Genomic DNA, 25,776 nt, shown 5'->3' with positions numbered 1-25,776 from the left:
TTTTGATGTTTTCACCAAAAGGCCCTGAACATGCTCTGCACGTCCCTGAACACAAACATGTATACACACACACACACACACACACACACACACACACACACACACACACACACACACACACACACACACACACACACACACACACACACACACACACACACACACACACACACACACACACACAGAGTGAGTAGCTAGAGGTGAACTCCTGCATGCTGCTGATGAATGTGTGTGTGTGTGTGTGTGTGTGTGTGTGTGTGTGTGTGTGTGTGTGTGTGTGTGTGTGTGTGTGTGTGTGTGTGTGTGTGTGTGTGTGCCGTGGCAACCATGAGTGAGGCAACCGGGAGAAGACTAGTGGATTTACAACACATCCACCACCCCTCCCCCCTCCCCTCCCCTCTCCGCATCCACCCATCCATCCCTCCCCCTCTCCTCTCCTCTCCTCTCTTTCTCTGAATGATTATGCAAATATCTGTGAGGTAAAAACCACTGCTGTCTGCAGAGACCACACACACACACACACAATATATCGAAAATGTACCTTCGAGGTATACATAGCGACGAAGATGGCTTGAATTGAGGTATCGGTGTCAAATTAACCCATTCAGAACGGGTACACATTATTGTGTATCATTATTTTAACTATTTTTTTAACTATTGAAAAATACCAGATATACAACTGCGAGCTTGTAGATCTGCTATTTTTGAAAAATCGTGAAAATTTGAATTTTGACCCGATTCTATAAGTGTCTTTTGAATCCTTCTATGGTTTTTTGAAAAACCTATGTTTCTATGTCAGCAATCTGGCCAGCCATCGTCAAAGAAAAGGTCCCTTTCACTTAACTGGAGCTCAGTTAGTCTGTTCTTGAGAATTGCTGCTATGTCAGTGGTTTAGCCATGGACCACGATCTCAAAATATTTAGTTCCAGGGACCACCCAGAAGCAAAATTTGAGTTACAAATGCTTGCTTTAAAAATACATATATTCAAAGATTTGCACACATTTTCACGACTTTTTCAAAAATAGCGTGGCACAGAGTGCCGGGCTGTGAGCTTGTATATCTGCTATTTTTCAATAGCTAAAGCATTCAATAATTCTAGGATAAATGGGTTAATTTACAGACACACTATGCATGCACGTAGCACACATGCAAAAAAAAGCAGTCCATCTGTAACCAGGTGTGGTTGTTTCAAATAAAAACATTGTTGGAAAATGGAAATAAGGCATTTAATGGCATTATTCTATGTGTACCGTGCAGTGTGCATGCATGGATATGATATTCATTATCTACAATTCAGTTGTTTTTACTAATATCGTGAGTAATATCGATATCGAGGTATTCAAGTCAACAACGTTATCGAATGTCTTCCTAATATCGCCCAGCCTTAAAACACACGCGCACACACGCACACACACACACACACACACACACACACACACACACACACACACACACACACACACACACACACACACACACACACACACACACACAGTATTTACTGTGCTTGTGAGGAGGTCAACATTTTAGGACGGCGGTGTTAGGAGTGCCATTTAAAAAAACATATTTTCCTTCATTTCTAACCCTCATGATGAACGCAAAAAAAAAAGCAACCAACTCCTCCATTTTAAAATCACACCACCAAAACACACACACACACTCTCTCTCTCTTTCTCTCACCTGCTTTGATCTGGCCTGCAGTCCTGCTGGTTGGTTGCCATGGAAACCTCATGTGTCTCGCTGGCTCCGGCTCCGGTTGCTAGGTTACGCTGGCTGCTGCCGAGGACTGCCTCCGAGCGCCTGCCATTTCCTGGTCGGGGGGGGGATGCAGAATATCCTTATTTTTGGTATTCTCTTGTTTTTAGACTGATGCTATAGGCTACGGTAGTAGGTTCTCAACCCTTTCAGGTCGCGACCCCCAAAATAATCATATTTTAAGTGGGGACCCCCAACCCTACGAACACGAAGAGTTGAGGCATAACATTTTGTATAACACGGTTCTAATGTGAAAATAGCAGATCTACATGATCACAACGCCTCGCGTTGTGAGCATGTAGATCTGCTATTTTCACAATTTCTACCTCTAAAATTTGACAATGTTTCATTTGTAATTTTAGTGCTATTAAAAACTCCTTAAAACGTCACTTTAGAAATGTCCAGATACCCTCTAGTCTATACACTTAAACTTTATGTTGGTGTGTTTACTGTTGAGTGAGAAAACAATGTTTCACATTAAGCTAATCATCTGGGGACCCCCCAAAATAATTTGGGGGCCCGCCTGGGGGTCCCGACCCACAGGTTGAGAACCACTGCTATAGACTAGTAGGTTCTGATCCAAGATTACTGAGGCACGACACACTGTCTCTCTCTGCATTTGATGCATGTGTGTTGACCTTGCATTTATCTCGTACGCTCTGGGTAAACAGTGTCTGACAAATGCCTAAATTGTAAAATCGACTCAGTTTTATTGTTTGCCACATCCTGGGTTAACAGGGTGGAAGGTGGAAGTGGGAGAAATGTGTTTCTGTGCAAGCTCCGTTACTCGTAGTTTTCAGGAGAGAAAACAGGAGGTGGGGAGGGCAGAGCAAGTAGAAGAAGAGAAGAGAAAACATGGCAAAACAACAAAATTCTAAGATGTCTACATTAGGGTTGTACCGATGGGACGTTGCCATCGTCCATCGGGATGACTGACAGCCATCAACGATCGGGTGAGACATCTTGATGTGCTACACCAGTGGTTCTCAACCTGTGGGTCAGGACCCACAAGGGGGTCCCCAAATTATTTTGAGGGGTTCCCAGATGATTAACTTAATGTGAAACATTGTTTTCTCACTCAACAGTAAACAAACAGTAAACAAACCAACATAACGTTTAGGTGTATAGAGGGTATCTGCACATTTCTAAAGTGACAATATAAGGACCTTTAAATACCTCTAAAATGTCACATTAAACATTGGCCAAATTGTCAAATATTAGAGGCAGAAATTGTGAAAATAGCCGATCTACATGATCTACATGCTCTACGTGCTCTACGTGCTCACAGCGCGAGATCTGCTATTTTCTCAATAGAACCGTGTTATACAAAATGTAATGTCTCAACTCTTAGTGCTCGTCAGGGTGGGGGTGGGGGGGTCCCAGTTAAAACATGATTATTTTGGGGGTCGCGGCCTGGAAAGGTGGGTTGCAGGGGTCGCAAGCGGCCCACGGCCTTCAGGTTGAATAGCGCTGTGCTACATGAGAGAGACAGAGAGACAGAGAGAGAGACAGAGGGACAGAGACAGACACACATAGACAGAGAGAGACAGACAGACACGGACAGGGACAGAGAGACCAAGAGGCAGACAGAAAGAGAGAGTATAAGGTGGACAGAAAGATGTGAGAAAAGGAGGAAGATGTAGAGGGAATGACTGGTGGAAATAAGAGTTGCCATGACAACATGGCTGCTCCCCCTCTCACAGAAGCAACCCTGCCTGCCTGCCATCCCCACACCCCTAGCCCCCACACCCACCCCTAGCCCCAACACTCACACCCCTAGCCCCCAGACCCCCACACACACCCCTAGCCCCCACACACACCCACCCCTAGCCCCCACACACACACCCCTAGCCCCCACACACACACACCCCTAGCCCCCACACACACCCACCCCTAGCCCCCACACCCACCCCTAGCCCCCAGACCCCCACACACACCCCTAGCCCCCACACACACCCACCCCTAGCCCCCACACACACCCCTAGCCCCCACACCCACCCACCCCTAGCCCCCACACACACCCACCCCTAGCCCCCACACACACCCCTAGCCCCCACACACACCCACCCCTAGCCCCCACACACACCCCTAGCCCCCACACCCACCCACCCCTAGCCCCCACACACACCCCTAGCCCCCACACACACCCACCCCTAGCCCCCACACACACCCACCCCTAGCCCCCACACACACACCCCTAGCCCCCACACACACCCACCCCTAGCCCCCACACACACCCCTAGCCCCCACACACACCCACCCCTAGCCCCCACACACAAACCCCTAGCCCCCACACTCACCCCTAGCCCCAACACCCCCCCCCCCCCCCACACACACACACACACACACACCCTAGCCCCCACACACACCCCTAGCCCCCACACACACCCCTAGCCCCCACACACACCCCTAGCCCCCACACACACCCCTAGCCCCCACACACACCCCTAGCCCCCACACACACCCCTAGCCCCCACACACACCCCCCTAGCCCCCACACACACCCCTAGCCCCCACACACACCCCTAGCCCCCACACACACACCCCCCTAGCCCCCACACACACCCCTAGCCCCCACTCACACCCCTAGCCCCCACACACACCCCTAGCCCCCACACACCCCCCTAGCCCCCACACACACACCCCTAGCCCCCACACACCCCTAGCCCCCACACACACCCCTAGCCCCCACACACACCCCTAGCCCCCACACACACCCCTAGCCCCCACACACACCCCTAGCCCCCACACACACCCCTAGCCCCCACACACACACCCCTAGCCCCCACTCACACCCCTAGCCCCCACTCACACCCCTAGCCCCCACACACACCCCTAGCCCCCACACACACCCCTAGCCCCCACACACACACACACCCCTAGCCCCCACACACACACACACACACCCCTAGCCCCCACACACCCCCCTAGCCCCCACACACACCCCTAGCCCCCACTCACACCCCTAGCCCCCACACACACCCCTAGCCCCCACACACCCCCCTAGCCCCCACACACACACCCCTAGCCCCCACACACCCCTAGCCCCCACACACACCCCTAGCCCCCACACACACCCCTAGCCCCCACACACACACCCCCCCTTGCCCCCACACACACCCCTAGCCCCCACACACACCCCTAGCCCCCACACACACCCCTAGCCCCCACTCACACCCCTAGCCCCCACACACACCCCTAGCCCCCACTCACACCCCTAGCCCCAACACACACCTAGCCCCCACACACACCCCTAGCCACCACACACACCCCTAGCCCCCACACACACCCCTAGCCCCAACACTCACACCCCTAGCCCCCACACACACCCCTAGCCCCCACACACACCCCTAGCCCCCACTCACACCCCTAGCCCCCACACACACCCCTAGCCCCCACACACACCCCTAGCCCCCACTCACACCCCTAGCCCCCACACACACCCCTAGCCCCCACACACACCCCTAGCCCCCACTCACACCCCTAGCCCCCACACACACCCCTAGCCCCCACACACACCCCTAGCCCCCCCACACACACCCCTAGCCCCCACTCACACCCCTAGCCCCCACACACACCCCTAGCCCCCACACACACCCCTAGCCCCCACACACACCCCTAGCCCCCACACACACCCCTAGCCCCCACACACACCCCTAGCCCCCACTCACACCCCTAGCCCCCACACACACCCCTAGCCCCCACTCACACCCCTAGCCCCCACACACCCCTAGCCCCCACACACACCTAGCCCCCACACACACCCCTAGCCACCACTCACACCCCTAGCCCCCACACACACCCCTAGCCCCCACACACACCCCTAGCCCCCACACACACCCCTAGCCCCCACACACACCCCTAGCCCCCACACACACCCCTAGCCACCACACACACCCCTAGCCCCCACACACACCTAGCCCCCACACACACCCCTAGCCCCCACTCACACCCCTAGCCCCCACACACCCCTAGCCCCCACACACACCCCTAGCCACCACACACACCCCTAGCCACCACACACACCCCTAGCCCCCACACACACCCCTAGCCCCCACACACACCCCTAGCCCCCACACACACCCCTAGCCCCCACACACACCCCTAGCCCCCACACACACCCCTAGCCCCCACACACACCCCTAGCCACCACACACACCCCTAGCCCCCACACACACCTAGCCCCCACACACACCCCTAGCCCCCACTCACACCCCTAGCCCCCACACACCCCTAGCCCCCACACACACCTAGCCCCCACACACACCTAGCCCCCACTCACACCCCTAGCCCCCACACACACCTAGCCCCCACACACACCCCTAGCCACCACTCACACCCCTAGCCCCCACACACACCCCTAGCCCCCACACACCCCTAGCCCCCACACACACCCCTAGCCACCACACACACCCCTAGCCCCCACACACACCCCTAGCCCCCACACACACCCCTAGCCCCCACACACACCCCTAGCCCCCACACACACCCCTAGCCCCCACACACACCCCTAGCCACCACACACACCCCTAGCCCCCACACACACCTAGCCCCCACACACACCCCTAGCCCCCACTCACACCCCTAGCCCCCACACACCCCTAGCCCCCACACACACCTAGCCCCCACACACACCTAGCCCCCACTCACACCCCTAGCCCCCACACACACTAGCCCCCACACACACCCCTAGCCACCACACACACCCCTAGCCCCCACACACACCCCTAGCCCCCACACACACCCCTAGCCACCACTCACACCCCTAGCCCCCACTCACACCTAGCCCCCACACACACCCCTAGCCCCCACACACACCCCTAGCCCCCACACACACCCCTAGCCCCCACACACACCCCTAGCCCCAACACTCACCAATAGCCCCCACACAGGCACACACACCCTGGGGAAGACGGCGGAATGCAATACACCAATGCAGGCAGGCAGGCAGGCAGGCAGACAGACAGACAGACAGACAGACAGACAGACAGACAGATAGATGTCTACTCACCGTAGCACTTGCCCTACCCTCAATGATCATACTGCATACTGTAATTTAGATAGCATTTTTATGGGTTTTATTTTAGAATTTTTAGCTAGTATATCGTCACTGTCGGGCAGAAACCTCGTATCTCCAAGTTTCAAATTTGTACATTGTTTCGCATAGCAAAGCCCTGCTACATCATACAAGGCTGTGGCACAAAAGTAGTGAAAACAGCAGATCTACAAGCACACAACGCCTCGCACCGCGAGGCGTTGTGTGCTTTTTAGTTTAACTCGTTTTTAAAATGATAACTACAAAACAAACGGTTTTGGACATACAAGGTTTCCACCCGACAACGACGATATATATATATATATATATTTTTTTTTTATAAAGTTATTACTGAATAGGTGCTTGGTGGACCTGTTTTAGCCTACTATTTCTTCCTATTTGATGTAATGATGTTGATGTACTGATGCTTTACCTTGCTTATTGTACATTGCTCTGGATTAAGAGCGTCTGCTAAATGCTTAGATTGTTCATTGTAAATTGATGGGAGCATGTGAGAGGTGTATTACTGTTTTATTATCAAGTTGAGTGGACTTCGTCATGTCAGATTTTAAAGTCTTTAAAAAACAGGATAAGACATATTAGTCGAGTGGTGTGTAAACAACGAAAGGTACGATACAGAAATGTCAAAATGATACGGCTGACTGTTTAAATACAGCAGAGTCATTCGGAGGAGTGTCCCGTAGTGAAGGGACACTTCTGCCTCCATGTGGTTGAACAAGGTTACTACATCATGTATATACATGTCATGTATGTAAGTGTATGATGTGTATGATGTATATAAGTATATGTACAGTATATACATGTGTAAATAAATAACTTAAAGTTGTACCATGTAACTTTTTTTATAAAACAAATCTTAAAATTGTCCTAACTGTTAAATCGCTAAAGTTTTAGAACACCCACTCCGTTATTTTCAGCTTCTGAAGCCTTCTCTTTATATGTTTTCTATGATCCTGGCCGTGGACCGGATTTCGCGCCAAAATGACGTAATCTGCATCATCTGTATACGTTGTGTATACGTTGCCCAATCACATCGCCGATCATGCACACATGGTACACTACCGGCCAATCACAGCGCATCTTGAAGTGGGGTCGCCATATTTGTAGTCGCCCGTGTGTCTCTTTACTCAAAAGGTAATCTCGCCTACCAGGCAGGGTGAAGTAGTCAGTTTCTCCGGAATGCCTGAACGCACAGGAACCAGGGACCCCTCTAAAGATAGCTCTCGGCGTTGTGGAGGCAGACGCGGGGGTGTGAAGGTACGAAAAACGGGCGAAAGACGCGAACGCGACCGCGGTTTGCTATAGGGCTACTGACCACTAGTTGAGCATCTTACACAGTATAGCTTTAAATATGTACAGGGTTCCCACGGTCATGAAATTCCTGGAAATATTTTGAAGTTAGAAAAATATTTTTCCAGCACTGGAAAAGTTTTGGAATTGATCAAGGGTCCTGGAAGGTCCTGGAAAAACTAGCTATGCATTGTCTTTGGTTATTGATTTTGTTAATACCTCTGAAATGACAAATTAAACATTGGCCAAATTGTGAAAATAGCCAATCTACATGCTCACAACGCGAGGCGTTGTGAGCATGTAGATCTGCTATCTTCACAATAGAAACGTGTTGTGCAAAATTCCTCAACTCTTAGTGCTCGTCAGGGAGCAGGGGTCCCCAGTTAAAATATGATTATTTCAGGGGTCACAGCCTGAAAAGGTTGAGAACCACTGGCATACATTACCTGTCTTTGGGCATTGCTGTTATATAGTCCTGGAAGAAATTGGGTTAAAATATTCTGGAAAGGTTTTGGAAAGGTTTTGGAAATAAATTGGTGAAAATGTGTGGGAACCCTGTATGTAGATATATTCCTTCTTTCTGGCTTGGACTCCTTTCTTAGACCTTTCTTAGACCCCTAAATGAACCACTGGACCAGAATGTTTTTATTTTTTATGTAAAATAAAACATGTGATAATTTGCATAATCGTCATAATCGTTTCCATGTTGGGAAATGTTAATAGTTACAAACACTTTCAAAAAGTAGTGGAAATAGCAGATCTACAAGCTCACAACGTGTCGCATCGCAACGCGTTGTGTGCTTGTAGATCGGCTATTTCCACTATCAATGCTCTTTTTTAAGTATAAAATTGTCAAAACTCCAAAGCCTACAGGCCAAACAGAAATGTAATTGTCAACGACAAATACACAATTAAACAATTAATCGCAATTATTTGAGAGACAATTAATCGTCATGTAAAATGTCATAATCGTGACAAGCCCTAGTTGCAGCCTTAGTTCCAACTTCCAACTGACCTTGCTTGGTGTCCCGTCTTCTCCTGGTGTTGAGGGGAGAGGTGGAGGAGCAGGACCTGGGGCCAGGCTGCTCCACCAGACTCCTCCTAGAACCCCGCTGGTTCTGCTGGGTGGAGGAGGAGGTGGTGGTGGTGGTGGTGGTGGTGGTGGTGGGCCCTGGAGAGGAGAGGAGAGGAGAGGGCTTTATAACTCGAGACCCAAAAGAGAAATGTTATGTCTCCCCGGGAACCAAACTTGTGAAAAGATCTCAACGCGTTGCATTGCGACGAGTGGCATTGTGAGCTTATCGCCTATGTTCAGTTCGGCTTAAAAGTTACATTTGTGGAATTCATTTTTAGAATTTGGGTCAAAAACATTGGTAATCTGTGGTCTAAAGACTCTCCAAAATCGGAAAAATCAAGCAACAAATACAAACGTCTGCATCTGTGGAGCTCTATGATCTTACAAATCCAGTGCATTCATTCTATTCAACCACTTAAACATTCTATACTTGGTCAACAGGACAAGAGTTTGCTCTGTACTTGACAATGGTTCCCCCCCAGAATAGAGATGATACCGTAAAAACAAAACAGAATCTTCACGACCAGGTAGCTCAGTCGGTAAAGCCATTTTTTAGTGGCACCAGTAAACCACGCCCACTGCGATACTCTATCGTAGAGGATAGAGGATTGGCCGATGTCGACAATAAGCCAATCTGACTTAACCCATTTAGGCCTGAACACATTATTACGCAATATTTTATGCTTTAAATATTAAAAAATAGCAGATATACAAGCTCACAGGGCGGCACCGAGTGCCGCGCTGCGAGCTTGTAGATCTGCTATTTTTGAAAAATCTTGAAAATTAGAATTTTGACCCGATTCTATAAGTGTCTTTTGAATCCTTCTAAGGTTTTTTTGAAAAACCTATGTTTCTATATGTCAGCAATCTGGCCAGCCATCGTCAAAGAAAAGGTCCTTTTCATTTAACTGGAGCTCAGTTAGCCTGTTCTTGAGAGACAGTGGTTCTCAAACCTTTTCATGTGAAGGACCCCAAAAAGGATATGTATTTGGCCACGGACCCGCATCTCAAAATATTTTGTTCCAGGGACCACCCAGAAGCAAAATTTGAGTTACAAACGTTCGCTTTGAAAATACATATATTCAAAGATTTGCACACATTTTCACGACTTTTTCAAAAATAGCAGATCTACAAGCTTGCAGCGCGGCACTCGGTGCCGCGCTGTGAGCTTGTATATCTGCTATTTTTTTTATATTTAAAGCTATACTGTGTAAGATGCTCAACTAGTGGTCAGTAGCCCTATAGCAAACCGCGGTCGCGTTCGCGTCTTTCGCCCGTTTTTCGTACCTTCACACCCCCGCGTCTGCCTCCACAACGCCGAGAGCTATCTTTAGAGGGGTCCCTGGTTCCTGTGCGTTCAGGCATTCCGGAGAAACGGACGACTTCACCCTGCCTGGTAGGCGAGATTACCTTTTGAGTAAAGACACACGGGCGACTACAAATATGGCGACCCCACTTCAAGATGCGCTGTGATTGGCCGGTAGTGTACCATGTGTGCATGATCGGCGATGTGATTGGGCAACGTATACACAACGTATACAGATGATGCAGATTACGTCATTTTGGCGCGAAATCCGGTCCACGGCCAGGATCATAGAAAACATATAAAGAGAAGGCTTCAGAAGCTGAAAATAACGGAGTGGGTGTTCTAAAACTTTAGCGATTTAACAGTTAGGACAATTTTAAGATTTGTTTTATAAAAAAAGTTACATGGTACAACTTTAAAGCATAAAATATTGCGTCATAATGTGTTCAGGCCTAATGCTTCACCCAGATTGACATAAAAAGCACCAATGATTTATTGCAGGCGGGTATACCTGTGTGAGTAGGCGTGGCCTCTGAAGGCGGGTATACCTGTGTGAGTAGGCGTGGCCTCTGAAGGATGCTGGTTGGCTGGAGGGTTTGGCAGCGAGGGGTCAGAGGTCACAGGGCCTGTCACCACACCCAGGAGCTGGCGCTGATTGGAGGAAAAGCAGCCAATCAGTGGAGAGAACCGGACAGTCTGTTAGGGCAGTGGTTCTCAACCTGTGGGTCGGGACCTCCAGGGTCCAGAGGATTAACTCTTTTACTGCTATGAACGAGCAGGCTCGTCCGTCTATTCAAGTAACAAACGAGCGGCCGTTCGTTCGTTCTTTGCCTTGTCTGAGCACTGTGAGAAGATGAGGGTAGCGTAACACTGTAACACTGGTCTCAAATCTTGACCACACAAACAACAATGGAGGCGGAATCACTTTTCTGGACGTTTTCTATACCTGGATCTAGTTTCTCCATTTCTATGCTCTAAAGTCTAAACTATGGTGCGAGCAAGGGACATTTGTGAGCCTCGTTCATTGAAAATGGATGCACTGAGCCATCTGTTTTGACAGATGACAGATACGACTGTATTACAAAAGATTGCGTTTGGAAATAATGGATGGATATTAGTCTATAAAATGGCAAAGGTAAGCTACTTTTAAGCTACTTTGATGGCAGTTTAAGACATCCTATGTGCAGTAAGAGAGTTAACTTAATGTGCAATGTTGTTTTCTCACTCAACAGTAAACAAACCAACATACAGGTTAAGTGTAGAGGGTATCTGCACATTTCTAAAGTGACAATTTAAGGACTTGAGGCAGAAATTGTGAAAATAGTAGTTCTAGCATGCTCACAACGCGAGGCGTTGTAAGCAAATCACATTTGAACTGAGGACCCCCCCCCCATCCTGACAAGTACTTGGAATTGTAGTAGTTGAGGTGTTTGTAGATCTGCTATTTTCACAAATCTAGCCTCTTTCTTATATTATTTGCCAATTTGACCAATATATATGACCCGTTTTTATGACTGTGTGTTACTATTGATGCTCTAACTAAGGGGACCCCCAAAATCATGTAGAGACCCCCCTGTGGGTCCCGACTCACAGGTTGAGAACCACCGGGTTGTCGTCATACTGTGCCAGAGATTAGCTGTTAAAGGAGTACTTTACCCCTAAAATGAGTTTTTTATATCAACTACTCGCCCCATGGAGACATGAATTCATGGACATTTTTTCGTTTTTTGGCACATTCCTAATCCAATAATTAGATTATAATAAATGTACCCCCATTGATTCTGGTAGTGGACCCAAAGTGTCTTTGGGTCCCCTATTGGACTCAATGGGGGCTTAGGGTTTTTATTGGAATGTGACAAAAACCAAAAAATATCCATGAATTCAAGTAGGAAAGAAAAGTCATTAGTAAACTAGTCAGTCGGTACGCCAGTGAGTTAACCAGCCAGTAAACTAGTCAGTCAATAGTCTCGCGAGGCCAGACTGTTGCCTCCGCGTTTCGGGCAAATGCTCCCGGCATACAGTCTGGCAAACGGAAATAGAAACGATGAGTGCGAGATAAAGCGGATGTGACGCAACCGCTCCCTTGGTGCAGTAACAATAACATGTCCTACTGGAAGCGTTATGTCTCCTTTCAATATTTCTGGGGCCGTTATTTCGTCTTTCTCTGGTGTTGTTGGTGTTACTTCCATGTTGTTTTCAAACGTTTTCTTAAAATATACACCCATAACAAGAATATGCTGCTCGGATGAATTTGTCTGAGCTATTGTGTTTCTGTTATGTTTCCAATGGGACTACAGTTCAGTGCAGCAGTGGCTACTTCCGATACTCGCCGTTCAAGAGCTGCCGTTCCAGACTCTATATAGCATTCGGAGATTGTGGAATAGTTGTCTGGCTACGCGAGACTAGTCAGTCAATACATCAGTGTGTACCTGCAGTTGTAAGTGGTTCTGTTGTATTTTCTCCAGTTCTTCCAGTCTGTTGAGATGTTGTTCCAGTCTGTGTGATACTCTGTTCTCCTCCTCCTCCTCTCTGCTCCTCCTGTTCTCCTCCCTGCTTCGCATCACTCCTTCATCCCTGCACAACACCAGGAGGTCACATGAAAACTCACCTCTTCAGGGTAAGTTTTGGTTTTGGTGTCGTCACCAAAACATGTGTACATGTTGTATTGTCTCGTATTGTCCGTAGGGTTGGTGTGTTTACACGACAACGCACCAATTCACGCAAAATGCATATTTACAGCTGAAAAAAGCTACAAATCTACAAACAATATGTCAGAGATTAGTTTCGAGGGTCCAACGTTTCTCCTCCCCTGTTATGGAACTCACCTCTTCAGTCTCCACCTCACCCCCCTAGCACTCACCTCTTCAGTCTCCACCTCACCCCCCTAGCACTCACCTCTTCAGTCTCCACCTCACCCCCCTAGCACTCACCTCTTCAGTCTCCACCTCACCCCCTAGCACTCACCTCTTCAGTCTCCACCTCACCCCTAGCACTCACCTCTTCAGTCTCCACCTCACCCCCTAGCACTCACCTCTTCAGTCTCCACCTCACCCCCTAGCACTCACCTCTTCAGTCTCCACCTCACCCCCCTAGCACTCACCTCTTCAGTCTCCACCTCACCCCCTAGCACTCACCTCTTCAGTCTCCACCTCACCCCCTAGCACTCACCTCTTCAGACTTCACCTCACCCCCTAGCACTCACCTCTTCAGTCTCCACCTCACCCCCTAGCACTCACCTCTTCAGTCTCCACCTCACCCCCTAGCACTCACCTCTTCAGTCTCCACCTCACCTCTTCAGTCTCCACCTCACCCCCTAGCACTCACCTCTTCAGTCTCCACCTCACCCCCTAGCACTCACCTCTTCAGACTTCACCTCACCCCCTAGCACTCACCTCTTCAGTCTCCACCTCACCCCCTAGCACTCACCTCTTCAGTCTCCACCTCACCCCCCTAGCACTCACCTCTTCAGTCTCCACCTCACCCCCCTAGCACTCACCTCTTCAGTCTCCACCTCACCCCCTAGCACTCACCTCTTCAGTCCCCACCTCACCCCCCTAGCAGGCTAGCACTCACCTCTTCAGTCCACCTCACCCCCACTGCTTCACGTACTGTACATGTGTATGTAGATAGCTTAGATTCTTGTCTCTCGACATGTTTTCCTTTAATGTTTGATTTATTTTCTCCTTTCAGTCCCCACCCATCTTCTTTTCTATTATTCTTTCTGAGAACAAACATTATGGAGCTTGCACAAAACCGAATTTCACCCACTTCTTTGTATGAATTGAGTACAAAAGGACCCCAATTTAAACAAGCCATTGAACTTTCTAGTGGTTTAGATCCTTTTAGTTGACCTTGTATCAGTGAACTGTATGCCCTGTACTTTTTTCTATGCAAACTTCCATTTTTTTTATCCCACGATTTGTGCAACCCATTTTTGTAACTTTCACATGACTGACCACAGTGCCCCCTCCCACATTATTATTGACTCACACACATCACTCACTAGAACTGAATGAATGACAAAAGGTAATCTGATGCCCAAAATTCATGCAAGGCACCATGGGATGGAAACACATGTTTGTTTTTGTTGTATATTTAAAATCTAATAACAATAAGGCGTCAATTTAAATGCAGGCTGTTGTTTTGTCTGTCCTACCAGTGTGTGTGTGTGTGTGTGTGTGTGTGTGTGTGTGTGTGTGTGTGTGTGTGTGTGTGCAACAATTAATCGTAATCAAATCGATTATTAAATTAGTTGCAAACTAATTTAGTAATCGTAATTGAATCGGCAACTAATCGCTGGAATTTGTATTAATACCGTGCAGGATACAGGGTCAAGAATAAAATATATGACTTTGAATATTTATTTTGAAATGACCCATTTGAAAAGAGTACGGTTACCATTTAGCCTGACGAACGTGTAGCTAATCAAATGTATGCAGTCAGAAAAAGGTATTAATTTTGTTTGTCTTTTATTAGCAACCTAATCGGCAGCTGAGCAAAATGCACTAAATTAAGTATTTTTGAATGAATTATTCATCTTTAATGTCTTTTTCGTTAGTTAAAACATGTCTAAAAGAACCTCGAAATCAAATCCATAGGTAATAGCTAAGTAAGTGCCATAATCCAATTAATCGTTTAAATAATCGTCCGATTAGTCGATTATGAAAATAATCGTTAGTTGCAGCCCTAGTGCGTGTGTGTGAGTGTGTGTGTGTGTGTGTGTGTGTGTGTGTGTGTGTGTGTGTGTGTGTGTGTGTGTGTGTGTGTGCGTGTGTGCGTGCACATACCTGTTTGCGACCACCAATGTCCTCAGACTATCTGCTACCTGAGACATCCTCAGCTCCAGGTTAGTCTGAGCCTGCCACACACGTACTAATATTAATACTACTGTTCTAATCTATCTGATGAAATAAATATAATAATAACACTGAATAAGCATGTTGCTGCTGTCGGGTGGAACCATTGTACACAGGGGTTAGAGACACAAAGAATCCAAAGACTGACATTTATTTTCAGACCATGTCCCAATATGTGATTTTAGAAACATGGTGCGCGCACTCCGCGCAGCACACACCATAATTTGGGGTGCTTCCCTGAAGTTCTGAACTGCTTCATTGGATGTGTGTGTGCATCAATCCATGCTTCATGTTATAGAAGTTTCTTCTGAAGTTCTGTTGTATTCTATTGCTAGTTTGGCCAAATCAAAATGCACATATCTTGAAATCATAATTTTTTGGAGATTTCGTTTGGAGATCACTTGACTAGCAATTAGAACTAGAATCACGGCACACCCCGTCTTTAACGCCCTACTTCATTGTACAAAGTATCTCGCAACAGGCGCAAAAATAGCTGATCTCCTACCAGTGTTGCAGATCTGCAATCCCTGCTATTTTAAGAAACATTTTTAAAAGAGAACGTCAAAGTAGTTAGTACTGTAAGCAAGTGTGTCTGTGGATTTTATAAATATTTAATCAATGACAAGAGCTTGTGACTAAATAATAACTACATTTTTGGATCTTTTGGAACACAGATTTATTTCTTACATTTCCCGATAAGTTACGGGTTTTGGACTTACAAGGTTTCCACCCGACAGTGACTATATAATACATATAATAATAATCTAAGGTATTATAGTCCCATATTATGCACCTGGATTAAAGGGGCAGTAGCGGCCACAGCGGCAGCAGTTACCACGGCGCCCAGTCCTGCTGGGATGTCTGTGGACTCCTTCCTCTGACCAACAGCTCCAGGCTCTAACAGCTGCACTTTCACCTCCCTCCTCATGGGGGCGCTCTGAGACCTGAGCGCAACAGAGTAGGACCAAAGATCTTTAATTTAGGAAGATACAATTGTAGCCACTAGTTTCACTAGTTTCCAAAGATTGTGTGGCTTATGAAGAATGTGTCCAAAATGTACAATAACCACTAGTCCTACCCGTTCAAAGATATGTGCTTCAAATGATGTGCAGAGTGTAGGTGATGAGGTGTGTACATTCTGTACAATAGGCTATATGAGGGATTGAAAGTAACTTTGTAGTTTGTAGAAGTGGTGCTTGCATGTGGAAATGTAGGAATATCAGAAGAAATGCTGGAGAACCCAGCAAAATGTAAAGAGCACCAATTTGTAATATAATAAAAACAATATAACATGAAAATGTGTTGAACGTACACACACACACACACACACACACACACACACACACACACACACACACACACACACACACACACACACACACACACAAAGAGCTGTGCATCTAGCATGTTGCCTCATGCTAGATGCAGAATAGATACAACATAAACATGCTAATATACAGCATACGATTTGTGAAAGTGACAAACGGGCTTTGCAGTTATGTCTTGGTTAGGTCTGTTCATATGCTAATGATCATGCGGAGTCAGATCAATTGCTACAGCCACCGAGGAGAAACGTTGTGACAGACACTCAGACAGACAGACAGACACTCAGAAATTTGGATAATTATCTGTTTGATGGGACAAAATAATTGTCGGAACTTCGGAAGCTGTGTTCACGTTCACTTCTTCTGTTGGAAGTAAAAGATTTGTGACCTTGGTTGGACAAGGTTGCACGCACACATTTTCAGATGGAGATGCATTCCATCTGAAAGTTTGATGGAATGCATTGTTACTCCAGTGACCAGTTATCCATTGCATCCTATGAGCGGTGGGGTTCATTTGATGAGGACCTGCACGCGCATACTGGTTCTTATCAGTGTGGCGTTGTCTGCTTTTTCATATAACCTTCAATAAAATGCATTACATTTTTGCCCATATTTTTTTTTGGGGGGGGGGGGTTTCCTGGATACCGGTAAATATTTTTTATATTTGTTACTGTTCACTACATTACACCAACCTCAACCATATTATAATTAGGCATACAGAGATTGATCACATACAGTAGAACAGTAGATCAGTAGAAAGCATAATAAGTGGAAATCTTCTGCCCTCTGCTGGATTGTTCAAACCACAACACCCTGGTGGCCCCTGTTCAAACCACATAAAAAGCTAGATGCCTCATCCACCGCTGCAGATTATAGGAGCAAAATGGTAAATGGTAAATGGTGCATTTATATAGCGCTTTTATCCAAAGCGCTTTACAGAGATTGTGCATTACATTCACCCATTCACGCACACATTCATACACTGGTGGTGGAGGAAACCATGCAAGGCACCAACCTACTAACCGGGAGCAATGTGGGGTTCAGAGTCTTGCCCAAGGACCCTTCGACATTAACTCAGGGGGAGCCCGGATTCGAACTGGGAACCCTTCGTGCTCTAATAACGGTTTCTCTACCCCTGAGCTATGCCGCCCCATACAACTGGAGGCCGGACGTCGGACGTCCCCAAAAACGGAGGGATCGCTGCCAGTCAAAGTGACTACTGGCCAATCACAGCGGGTCTTTCCCGTGACTTATCAATTCAATTCTACAGAGCTTTATATAAAAGTAATTTTTGATCTGTCCTAATGGAAACAGATATTCTCTCAATTTACCTCGTGACATAAACTGTATCTTGGGGGGAAAGATTTGCATATTTGACATAACTGTGAGGTGCTGTAAGGTAACAATGTAATTCAGGGGTGCCGTGGATGAAAAAGCTGTTTACAGGGGTGACCCTGAGTCAAAGAAGTTAGGGAACCTCTGACTGACCCTCAACCCACCAAATTCGGGTCCTCTAGAATATATGAAAGTTTCAATGTTTGAATTATATTACAGAAGAAAATTAACGTTTACAAAATATATATATATATATATATATATATATATATATAATTTTTTATGGATCTGTATATTTGGTCAAAACTTCTCTGCATGAAAGAAAAGGCCTCTGGAAGGTGGCCGATATGCAAGCTCACAACGCGGCGCAGAGACGCGGATGCGAGCTGCTGTGAGCTTGTAGATCGGTACTTTTGGCACGCAACACTGTGTGATGAGGAAGGGTTAGCCACAGATGGCTTGACTCCGGGAGGTGAAAATGGGAGGAATTTACACACGGTCCATGTCACTGCGGTTTGTTTTGTGGGCTATTACGCTATACAATGGACGTTAAGCGGCAGGGGAAAGTATTAAGTTGGAGGACGATATGGACCCACAACGTCATAATCTATTCGCATTTATTGTCTGACCCGTTTCCATTCACAAATGCGCATTTAGTTTATTCAATAAAGCCTCAAAATCCACCTCCTCCAAGCGGATAAAAGTTTTTGCGGATCATGAAAGTTTATTCGAATTTTGAAGTGTTTCCATAAAAAAACCTATGCGAATAAGGCTTAATGCACATTAAGAGGCTTTATTATGACAGTCTATGTGTTAAGCTTGTAACAACTTCAATCAAGTCAAACAGGCTCCTTTCTGAGCGGTGGTATTCCTCAGCGTTTTGCCATAGCAAAATGTGTGTACGTAGCATCATGTTTGTCTAGTGATGTCATATGTCGTATGTCTGTAGCCTTTTTCCCCGGCGTTTTGCCATAGCAAAACGTGTGTGTGTAGCATAGCCTGTACATCCTAGACTCAAATCCTAGTCTGAAGACGGTATGCAAGCACGACCACCGCTCACTTCACATTGGGTGTTATTTTTAACTTTAGTTGTTTGGGGAGATTTCCATACCTCTTTTTCAGAGCTGCCAGGACCACTCCTCTCTCTCCTGCAGGGAAGTGGGAGATCAAGACCTCAGAGCCTGGAGCATCTCCCAGACCGGAACCAGCTACAGGACTGGAACCAGCTCTCCTGCCAGAACCAGCTACTGTGCCTGTCACAATTACATGACATAATCGTGTAATCGCAATTATTTGACACCATCGCAATTATTTTGTCATAATCGTTTTCATGTTGAAACATTTTCACATATTTTCTAACATTTTCCATAAATAGTGGAAATAGCAGATCTACAAGCATCATGACACGTTGTGAGCTTGTAGATCGGCTATTTCCTCTATCAATGTTATTTCTAAAGTATAAGGTTGTCAAATATGTCAGTCATTTCTTTCTATATTTAGGTTATGTGTCATATATGCCATGTGCAACTTCAAAGCCTGTACAAGCCAGAAAACAGAAATGTAATTGTCAACAAAAAAACAAACACAATTAAATCGTTAATCGCAATTATTTGAGTGGCAATTAAGTCGTCATGTAAACTGAGGTCATCATCGTGACAGTCCTACCAGCTGCAGGACTCAAACCAGCTCCCAGACCAGATGCAGTTACTGGGCCAGAACCCGCTCTCCTGCCAGAACCCGCTCCACTGCCAGCACCCGCTCCCCTGCCAGAACCAGAACCTATGAAAACCAAACCCAGGGAAAGGTTAACATGGAGGTTTAGCTTCATTTAACTGATCAAGCTAATTAGCAGATTAGTCATTATGAGCAGGTTAATTTAGCGGTTTAGTTAACCATTGAATTAACAGCTACATTTAATAAGACAATTTAATGGGTTAACAGTTTGGTTGAACTGGGTTAACAGACAAAATCTTACCCCGAGCAGAGGACTGTCTGTCTGTGAACAGCCTCTTAGGTCTACCAGGATCCTGCAACACACACACACACACACACACACACACACACACACACACACACACACACACACACACACACACACACACACACACACACACACACACACACACACACACACACACACACACACACACACACACACACACACACACACACACAAATATTACAAGGTGCTGTAAATAATGTACGGTCAGCAAATCCTGTACCAGTATTCCAATACCCACATACCCGTCAAGGGTACAAGTAAAAACACCTTCACCATATTTGGGGGCGGCTACCAATAGTAGAAGAGATTGCACAGAATTTTGCAAGACGTTTAGCTGCTTTCTTTTTGGCATCCCAAGTTGTTGGAAGCCTCTTACAATACAACCAACCTATGTACATGTCCCAGGCTGCCAAAAATGAACGCAAATAGATTGCACCTATAGCCTAGCTCTGTGATGATGGTTTGTAGGAGCGGCTGGTATTTAATGACTTTGGTCAGAAAGGCTTCCTCTACGCTAGAATCAAAGGTACAGGCCACTTCAAGAATGGAAACTGATTTGTCTCCTTCATTGACAAAAACATTACTCAAAATTATTATTTTAATATATGAATTTTAAGAAAGAATCATGCATACTAACAAAAAGAGGACATTTATTCTTATATTGCTTACTGCGGGAAGCCCGATGTGTGTCGCGATGTGACGTGTTTTTGCGCAATCGTCGGTAGCAGTCTATGTTTGTGTAGGATATGTATACCCGAAACGGCAACTGTTACTACACAATTGCATTTATTGAAACCTATATGAGTACAGTGATGTTACTAGGTTTTCAATGTAATGGGTCCCGGGACCCACAGGTGGTCATTCAAATGGGTCCCAGAAAAGTTTTATGAGTCCTCAATACAATGTTTTCGAGCGCTGTGAGCTTGTAGATCGGCTATTTTCAAAATGTTTGCCTATTTCTTATATTTATTTTACAATTTGGCTAATGTTTGAACTTAGAACTAGGATTTCTAAATACACTAGGCTACAGACACCCATTTAATTATATTTATATCACTGGGACCCCAATTTATATTAAATGTTAAAATACTAGAGTACAAATGGAATAGGTCCATTTGGTTCCATTTGTTCACCGAGTTACAGACCCATAAAGTTCTATTTGGTTCCTAACTATCATTCATCTGGGGACCCCCTGGAACTCCCTCAAGGACCCAGAACCACTAGTGAAAATAGTTTTTAGCTGTTCCAGGTTTAACTGATAATACATCTTTACAGTGTTTATCTTACACAATACATTAAAAAAGTGGAAGAAGTAAATTATTTTAACATGGACTCCAATGGAGGCGCATCCCCGGGACCTCAGGGCCATGACATGAATGAGTCCCTGGGCGACTTGAATGAGTTTTTGATGCGGGATGCACACGTAATGACATCACTGTGAGTATATGTAAAAACCAATCGTCATGTTTGACACTCATATGACTGCTTTACATTTTTCTTTTTTGTAAATGTTTCTCACAATACGTATGTGAACAAGTGATGGTTTAATGTACTGTATGCCCTCAATCTCAAATAAACAGAAGTGCACCATATCAAATCCATCTGATGACACAACAGAATTTACCGTATATAATTTATAACACTATAATAAAGCGGGAAAACAATGATAAAGTATCCTTCCATTCCTCAAAAGAAGCACAATAGATACAGTATAAAATACCTGGTTTTCTTTGGTGGCCCTGGACTTCACTGATCTGCTCTGTCTTCTCTCTGCGGTTGAGGAAGGCATTTTTCAATTCAATTTACAGGGTTCCCACACATCTTTACCAATTCATTTCCAAAACTTTTCCAAAACCTTTCCAGAATATTGAACCCGATTTCCAGGACTATATATCAATAATTCAGCTCAATAACGAGTCGCTTACTCCTATGCGCAATGCCCAAAGACAGGTAGTGTATGCCAGGCAGTGGTTCTCAACCTTTTCAGGCCGTGACCCCCGAAATAATCATATTTGAAGAGAGTTGAGGAACACGGTTTTATTGTGAAAATATTTTCACAATTTCTGCCTCTAATATTTGACAATTTGGCCAATGTTTAATTTGTCATTTCAGTATTAACAAAATCAATAACGAAAGACAATGCATAGTTATTTTTTCCAGGACCTTCCAGGACCCTTGATCAATTCCAAAACTTTTCCAGTACTGGAAAAATATTTTTCTAATTTCAAAATATTTCCAGGAATTTCATGACCGTGGGAACCCTGAATTTATCAGACTTGTAATGAGTGATGTACCACGAGCAAGATCAGAGAAAATGGCATGAATGAACCCTAGTCAGCAACAAATGACAGGGTAAATGGTTTGGTTAACCAGTGTCTGTGGTAGAGCAGGGTTTCTCAAAGTGGGTGCTGTGACGTAAGTCCAGGGGAGCCCCAGGAACTTACAGATTGTAGCCAGCTATGGATAGGGATGGGACGATAATGTTCGGATAATCGCGTTGCGTCACGTTGTGAGCTTATAGATCTGCAATTTTTTGGGGCAAAGGTTCCGCCCCAGGATAATGGATGTTGGGGATATTTTGATTATCGCGTTAATAATATTATCGTAAATCACATTTTTTTCGGTCACATGAAATTTTCAAATCGTCCCATCCCTATAGCCAACATCGCTGGGATAGTGCGGTTTGTGTGTGTGTGTGTGTGTGTGTGTGTGTGTGTGTGTGTGTGTGTGTGTGTGTGTGTGTGTGCGCGTGCACATACATACCTTGGTCAACTTTCTGGCGTGGTCGTTTAGGTTCTTCTGTCCTGGTGGGTCGGTGCTGCTCGGACGGCAACTGAACAGGAAACTGCTGCAGCACCGGAGCAGGGTTGGAGGGTGTCACCGAATCGACTCCCGCCAGCTGGAACTGGTGGCCCCGGTCGGGAGACTCGTGTCCGCGGTCGGGGGACTCGTGTCCCCGGTCGAGGGACTCGTGTCCCCACTCGGGGAACAGGATCCGTGTGGAGCGGATCAAAACGGCCCCGGCGTCAGAACCACAGCTGGACACTTCGTCCGAGTGCATAACCTTTCACTTGACATAAAAGCACATGGTATTGTGTGAAATCAACCATGTATGCCGTAGGGGTGTGAGTTCAACAGATACATCGACTTAATCAATTTACTCGAATATGAATAATAATTTATAATCTTTTGTTTACTTGTTTCATGAAATTCAATTGATGATCAAATGCTATTTGATAATCTAATGCTATCATATTCGAACATGTTCAATGTCAGTGGGTTTTAAAAATAGTTAAAATAGCTGATCTACAAGCTCACGTGAAGCTTGTTATATCAAACACACACCGAGTGTAAAATAGGACCTAAGTGGTTAATAAAACTTGTAGATTGACTATTTTCGAATAAAGCAATAATCTGAGCAGAGGAGCAGCGTATGAGAAGGCCTATGTTACTTTAAAGATGGTGCCTGTACGTGATTTTTGTTTACGTGTTACGTGTGAACCTGTGTTTACCAAAACAACCACAGCAGGGGTGGGCAACTATATTTCCAACTTCACTCCAGAGGGCAATATTGCTATGTACTACTTTGTCATTCTAGTATGTCACACAAAAGCAGAAAAAAAGTTACATACTATGCCTTTAAATGGGATTACCTACCTACCAGGACAAATACAGTTGAGTTAACTTGTTACTATAATGTAGCAACTAGCAATACAGGCTCAGGACATATTAAGCCTGTTAATCTTTGCAGAGTCTCTCTACAGCATGCCACGCACCAAAAATAGATTTCCAAGCTGTTGGAGCTTGTAAAATGTTTATAATCAGAAAATGGAACCCATCAGCTTGAGTTCAAAACAGTGCAAAAGCTGGAAAGGTTCTATTTATTCACTGATTGATTGATTGGTTAATTGAATACTTTATAAGCAGTTTGCATAGGAAAAGCATAACACAGTACAGTTAAATAGGTCTACTAATAGGATTTAAACACCAAGAAAGGCTTGTTTACATTGTTTACTCAATTCATAGAGACTTGGCAGCCCTGATCAGTGGTTCTCAACCTTTCCAGGCCGCGACCCCCAAAATAATCATATTTTAACTGGGGACCCCACCACCCTGAGCACTAAGAGTTGAGGCATTACATTTCGTATAACACGTTTCTATTGTGAAAATAGCAGATCTACATGCTCACAACACTGCCTCTAATATTTGACAATTTTGGACAATGTTTAATTTCTCATTTTAGAGGTACTAAAAAGTCCTTAAATTGTCACTTTAGAAATGTGCATGTACCCTCTATACACATAAACTTGAGTTGGTTTGTTTACTGTTGAGTGAGAAAACAATTTTGCACAATTAAGCTAATCTGTCTTGGTGGGACACTCGGTGGGACACTCCATCCACTACCATTTTAATTCAGTTGCTTCTTATAGTTATTCTGCGTGTTCAATTCTAATTTCAAACTTGGTTTCAGTAAAATGGAGCTGCTCAGTGGCAGTATAGTGACTCTGCATGCTTTTAAATGTTTTTATTTCTCCAAAAACAATGTTTTAGCTAATTCAACATAAAAAAGGCGGAACCAGGGCGGGACAAGGCAGATAGAGCCTGCTGGTTGGTCAGCCAGGGACCAACAAGAAGGCTAACAAAGGGTGAATTTGGGGACTGGGGGGTCCCCCGACGCCCGACCCACAGGTTGAGAACCACTGCATTAAATGACAGACAAATATACACACAGAAGTATGCAAAAGAGAAAAAGAAAACATGTATGTATTTACGCCTAGAATACATAATAAAATATATTATTAACAATGTGTGTGATGTACCTGTGTCCTGCGCTGACACCAGTGCACTGTTTAGTTAGTAGACGTTCAAACTTCCCGCTTCATGCCCGCTCCAGCTTGTCCGTGAACGGAGATAAACGATTAAAACACAGGTTAGAACACTAGGGCAACATGGACGCTTTGAATAAACCCGAGAAAGAAGCTGTACTGAAAGCAAAAGCTGATAAAAACGTGAGCAGCAGCAACAGTTAGCAACAGTTACTGACAACAAAACATAACAAACTGAAAACACAACACTTCCTGCTTCCGCCCAGTCATCAACAGTGGCGTCAGTTCAGAAAAAGCTAAGGTATGGCAACATAACTGGTGTTTTGCGTGCAAGACACCAGTCATGTTGCCATACCTTAGCAACAGGCACGATGAAAAGTACATTTTATTATTTTCCCTTGTCTGGCATCTGACATAGCTTGCCATACCCAATTGACGCCTCTGGTCATCAACATAAAAAGATATTACATGTTTAAAAATAAATGTAAAAAAAAAAAAAGGTGAAATATAGTCATCGACAGTATAATAAAATATTCCGGTATATATAATACAACTATATAAATCAAAATGTATTTTTTTGTATTTCTTTTTTGTTTTCTTGCTCTTTTTCTTTCTCTCTTTTCTTTGATTTTGCCATAACAGAAAACTAACTCGGACAACTTGTTAACTTTGTAATGTTTTATAATCTGTTGGAAATAAAACATATTTGACAAAAATAATAATAATTTAACAACAACATATTTCTCATTTGTACAACATCTATTTTCCTTTACTCTAAAAATACAATGCAAATAAGTAAATACAATTAATTTTAATAATAATAATAATAAAATAAGAATAAGAAGGGGATATTATTAGTATTATTAATGAGAATAAAAATAAGAATAAGAAGGGGTGACATGAAATCACCCATTTGTTCGACATCGGACAATATTGTCAGTAACACAGT

General features: G+C 45.2%; 1 protein-coding gene across 1 annotated transcript in view; it reads right to left on the bottom strand.

Moving 5' to 3' along the window:
• kiaa0586 (KIAA0586 ortholog) overlaps positions 1-23,062 on the bottom strand; it is a gene marked incomplete at its 5' end in the record, with an annotated part of 74,950 nt that extends 51,888 nt beyond the window's left edge. Inside the window, 9 exons of the mRNA XM_080750810.1 lie at positions 1,682-1,811; positions 9,118-9,273; positions 11,032-11,134; positions 12,913-13,057; positions 15,271-15,341; positions 16,133-16,283; positions 19,111-19,246; positions 19,677-19,778; positions 22,765-23,062. Coding sequence (XP_080606936.1) covers positions 1,682-1,811; positions 9,118-9,273; positions 11,032-11,134; positions 12,913-13,057; positions 15,271-15,341; positions 16,133-16,283; positions 19,111-19,246; positions 19,677-19,778; positions 22,765-23,062 — 1,292 coding nt within the window. The remainder of the gene's footprint in view (positions 1-1,681; positions 1,812-9,117; positions 9,274-11,031; positions 11,135-12,912; positions 13,058-15,270; positions 15,342-16,132; positions 16,284-19,110; positions 19,247-19,676; positions 19,779-22,764) is intronic.
• Between the last annotated feature and the right edge of the window lie 2,714 nt (positions 23,063-25,776).

The sequence above is a fragment of the Nannobrachium achirus genome (assembly GCF_963921795.1).
Source record: "Nannobrachium achirus genome assembly, chromosome: 20".
NCBI lineage: Eukaryota > Metazoa > Chordata > Actinopteri > Myctophiformes > Myctophidae > Nannobrachium > Nannobrachium achirus.
This window is presented reverse-complemented; position numbering and strand designations above follow the sequence as displayed.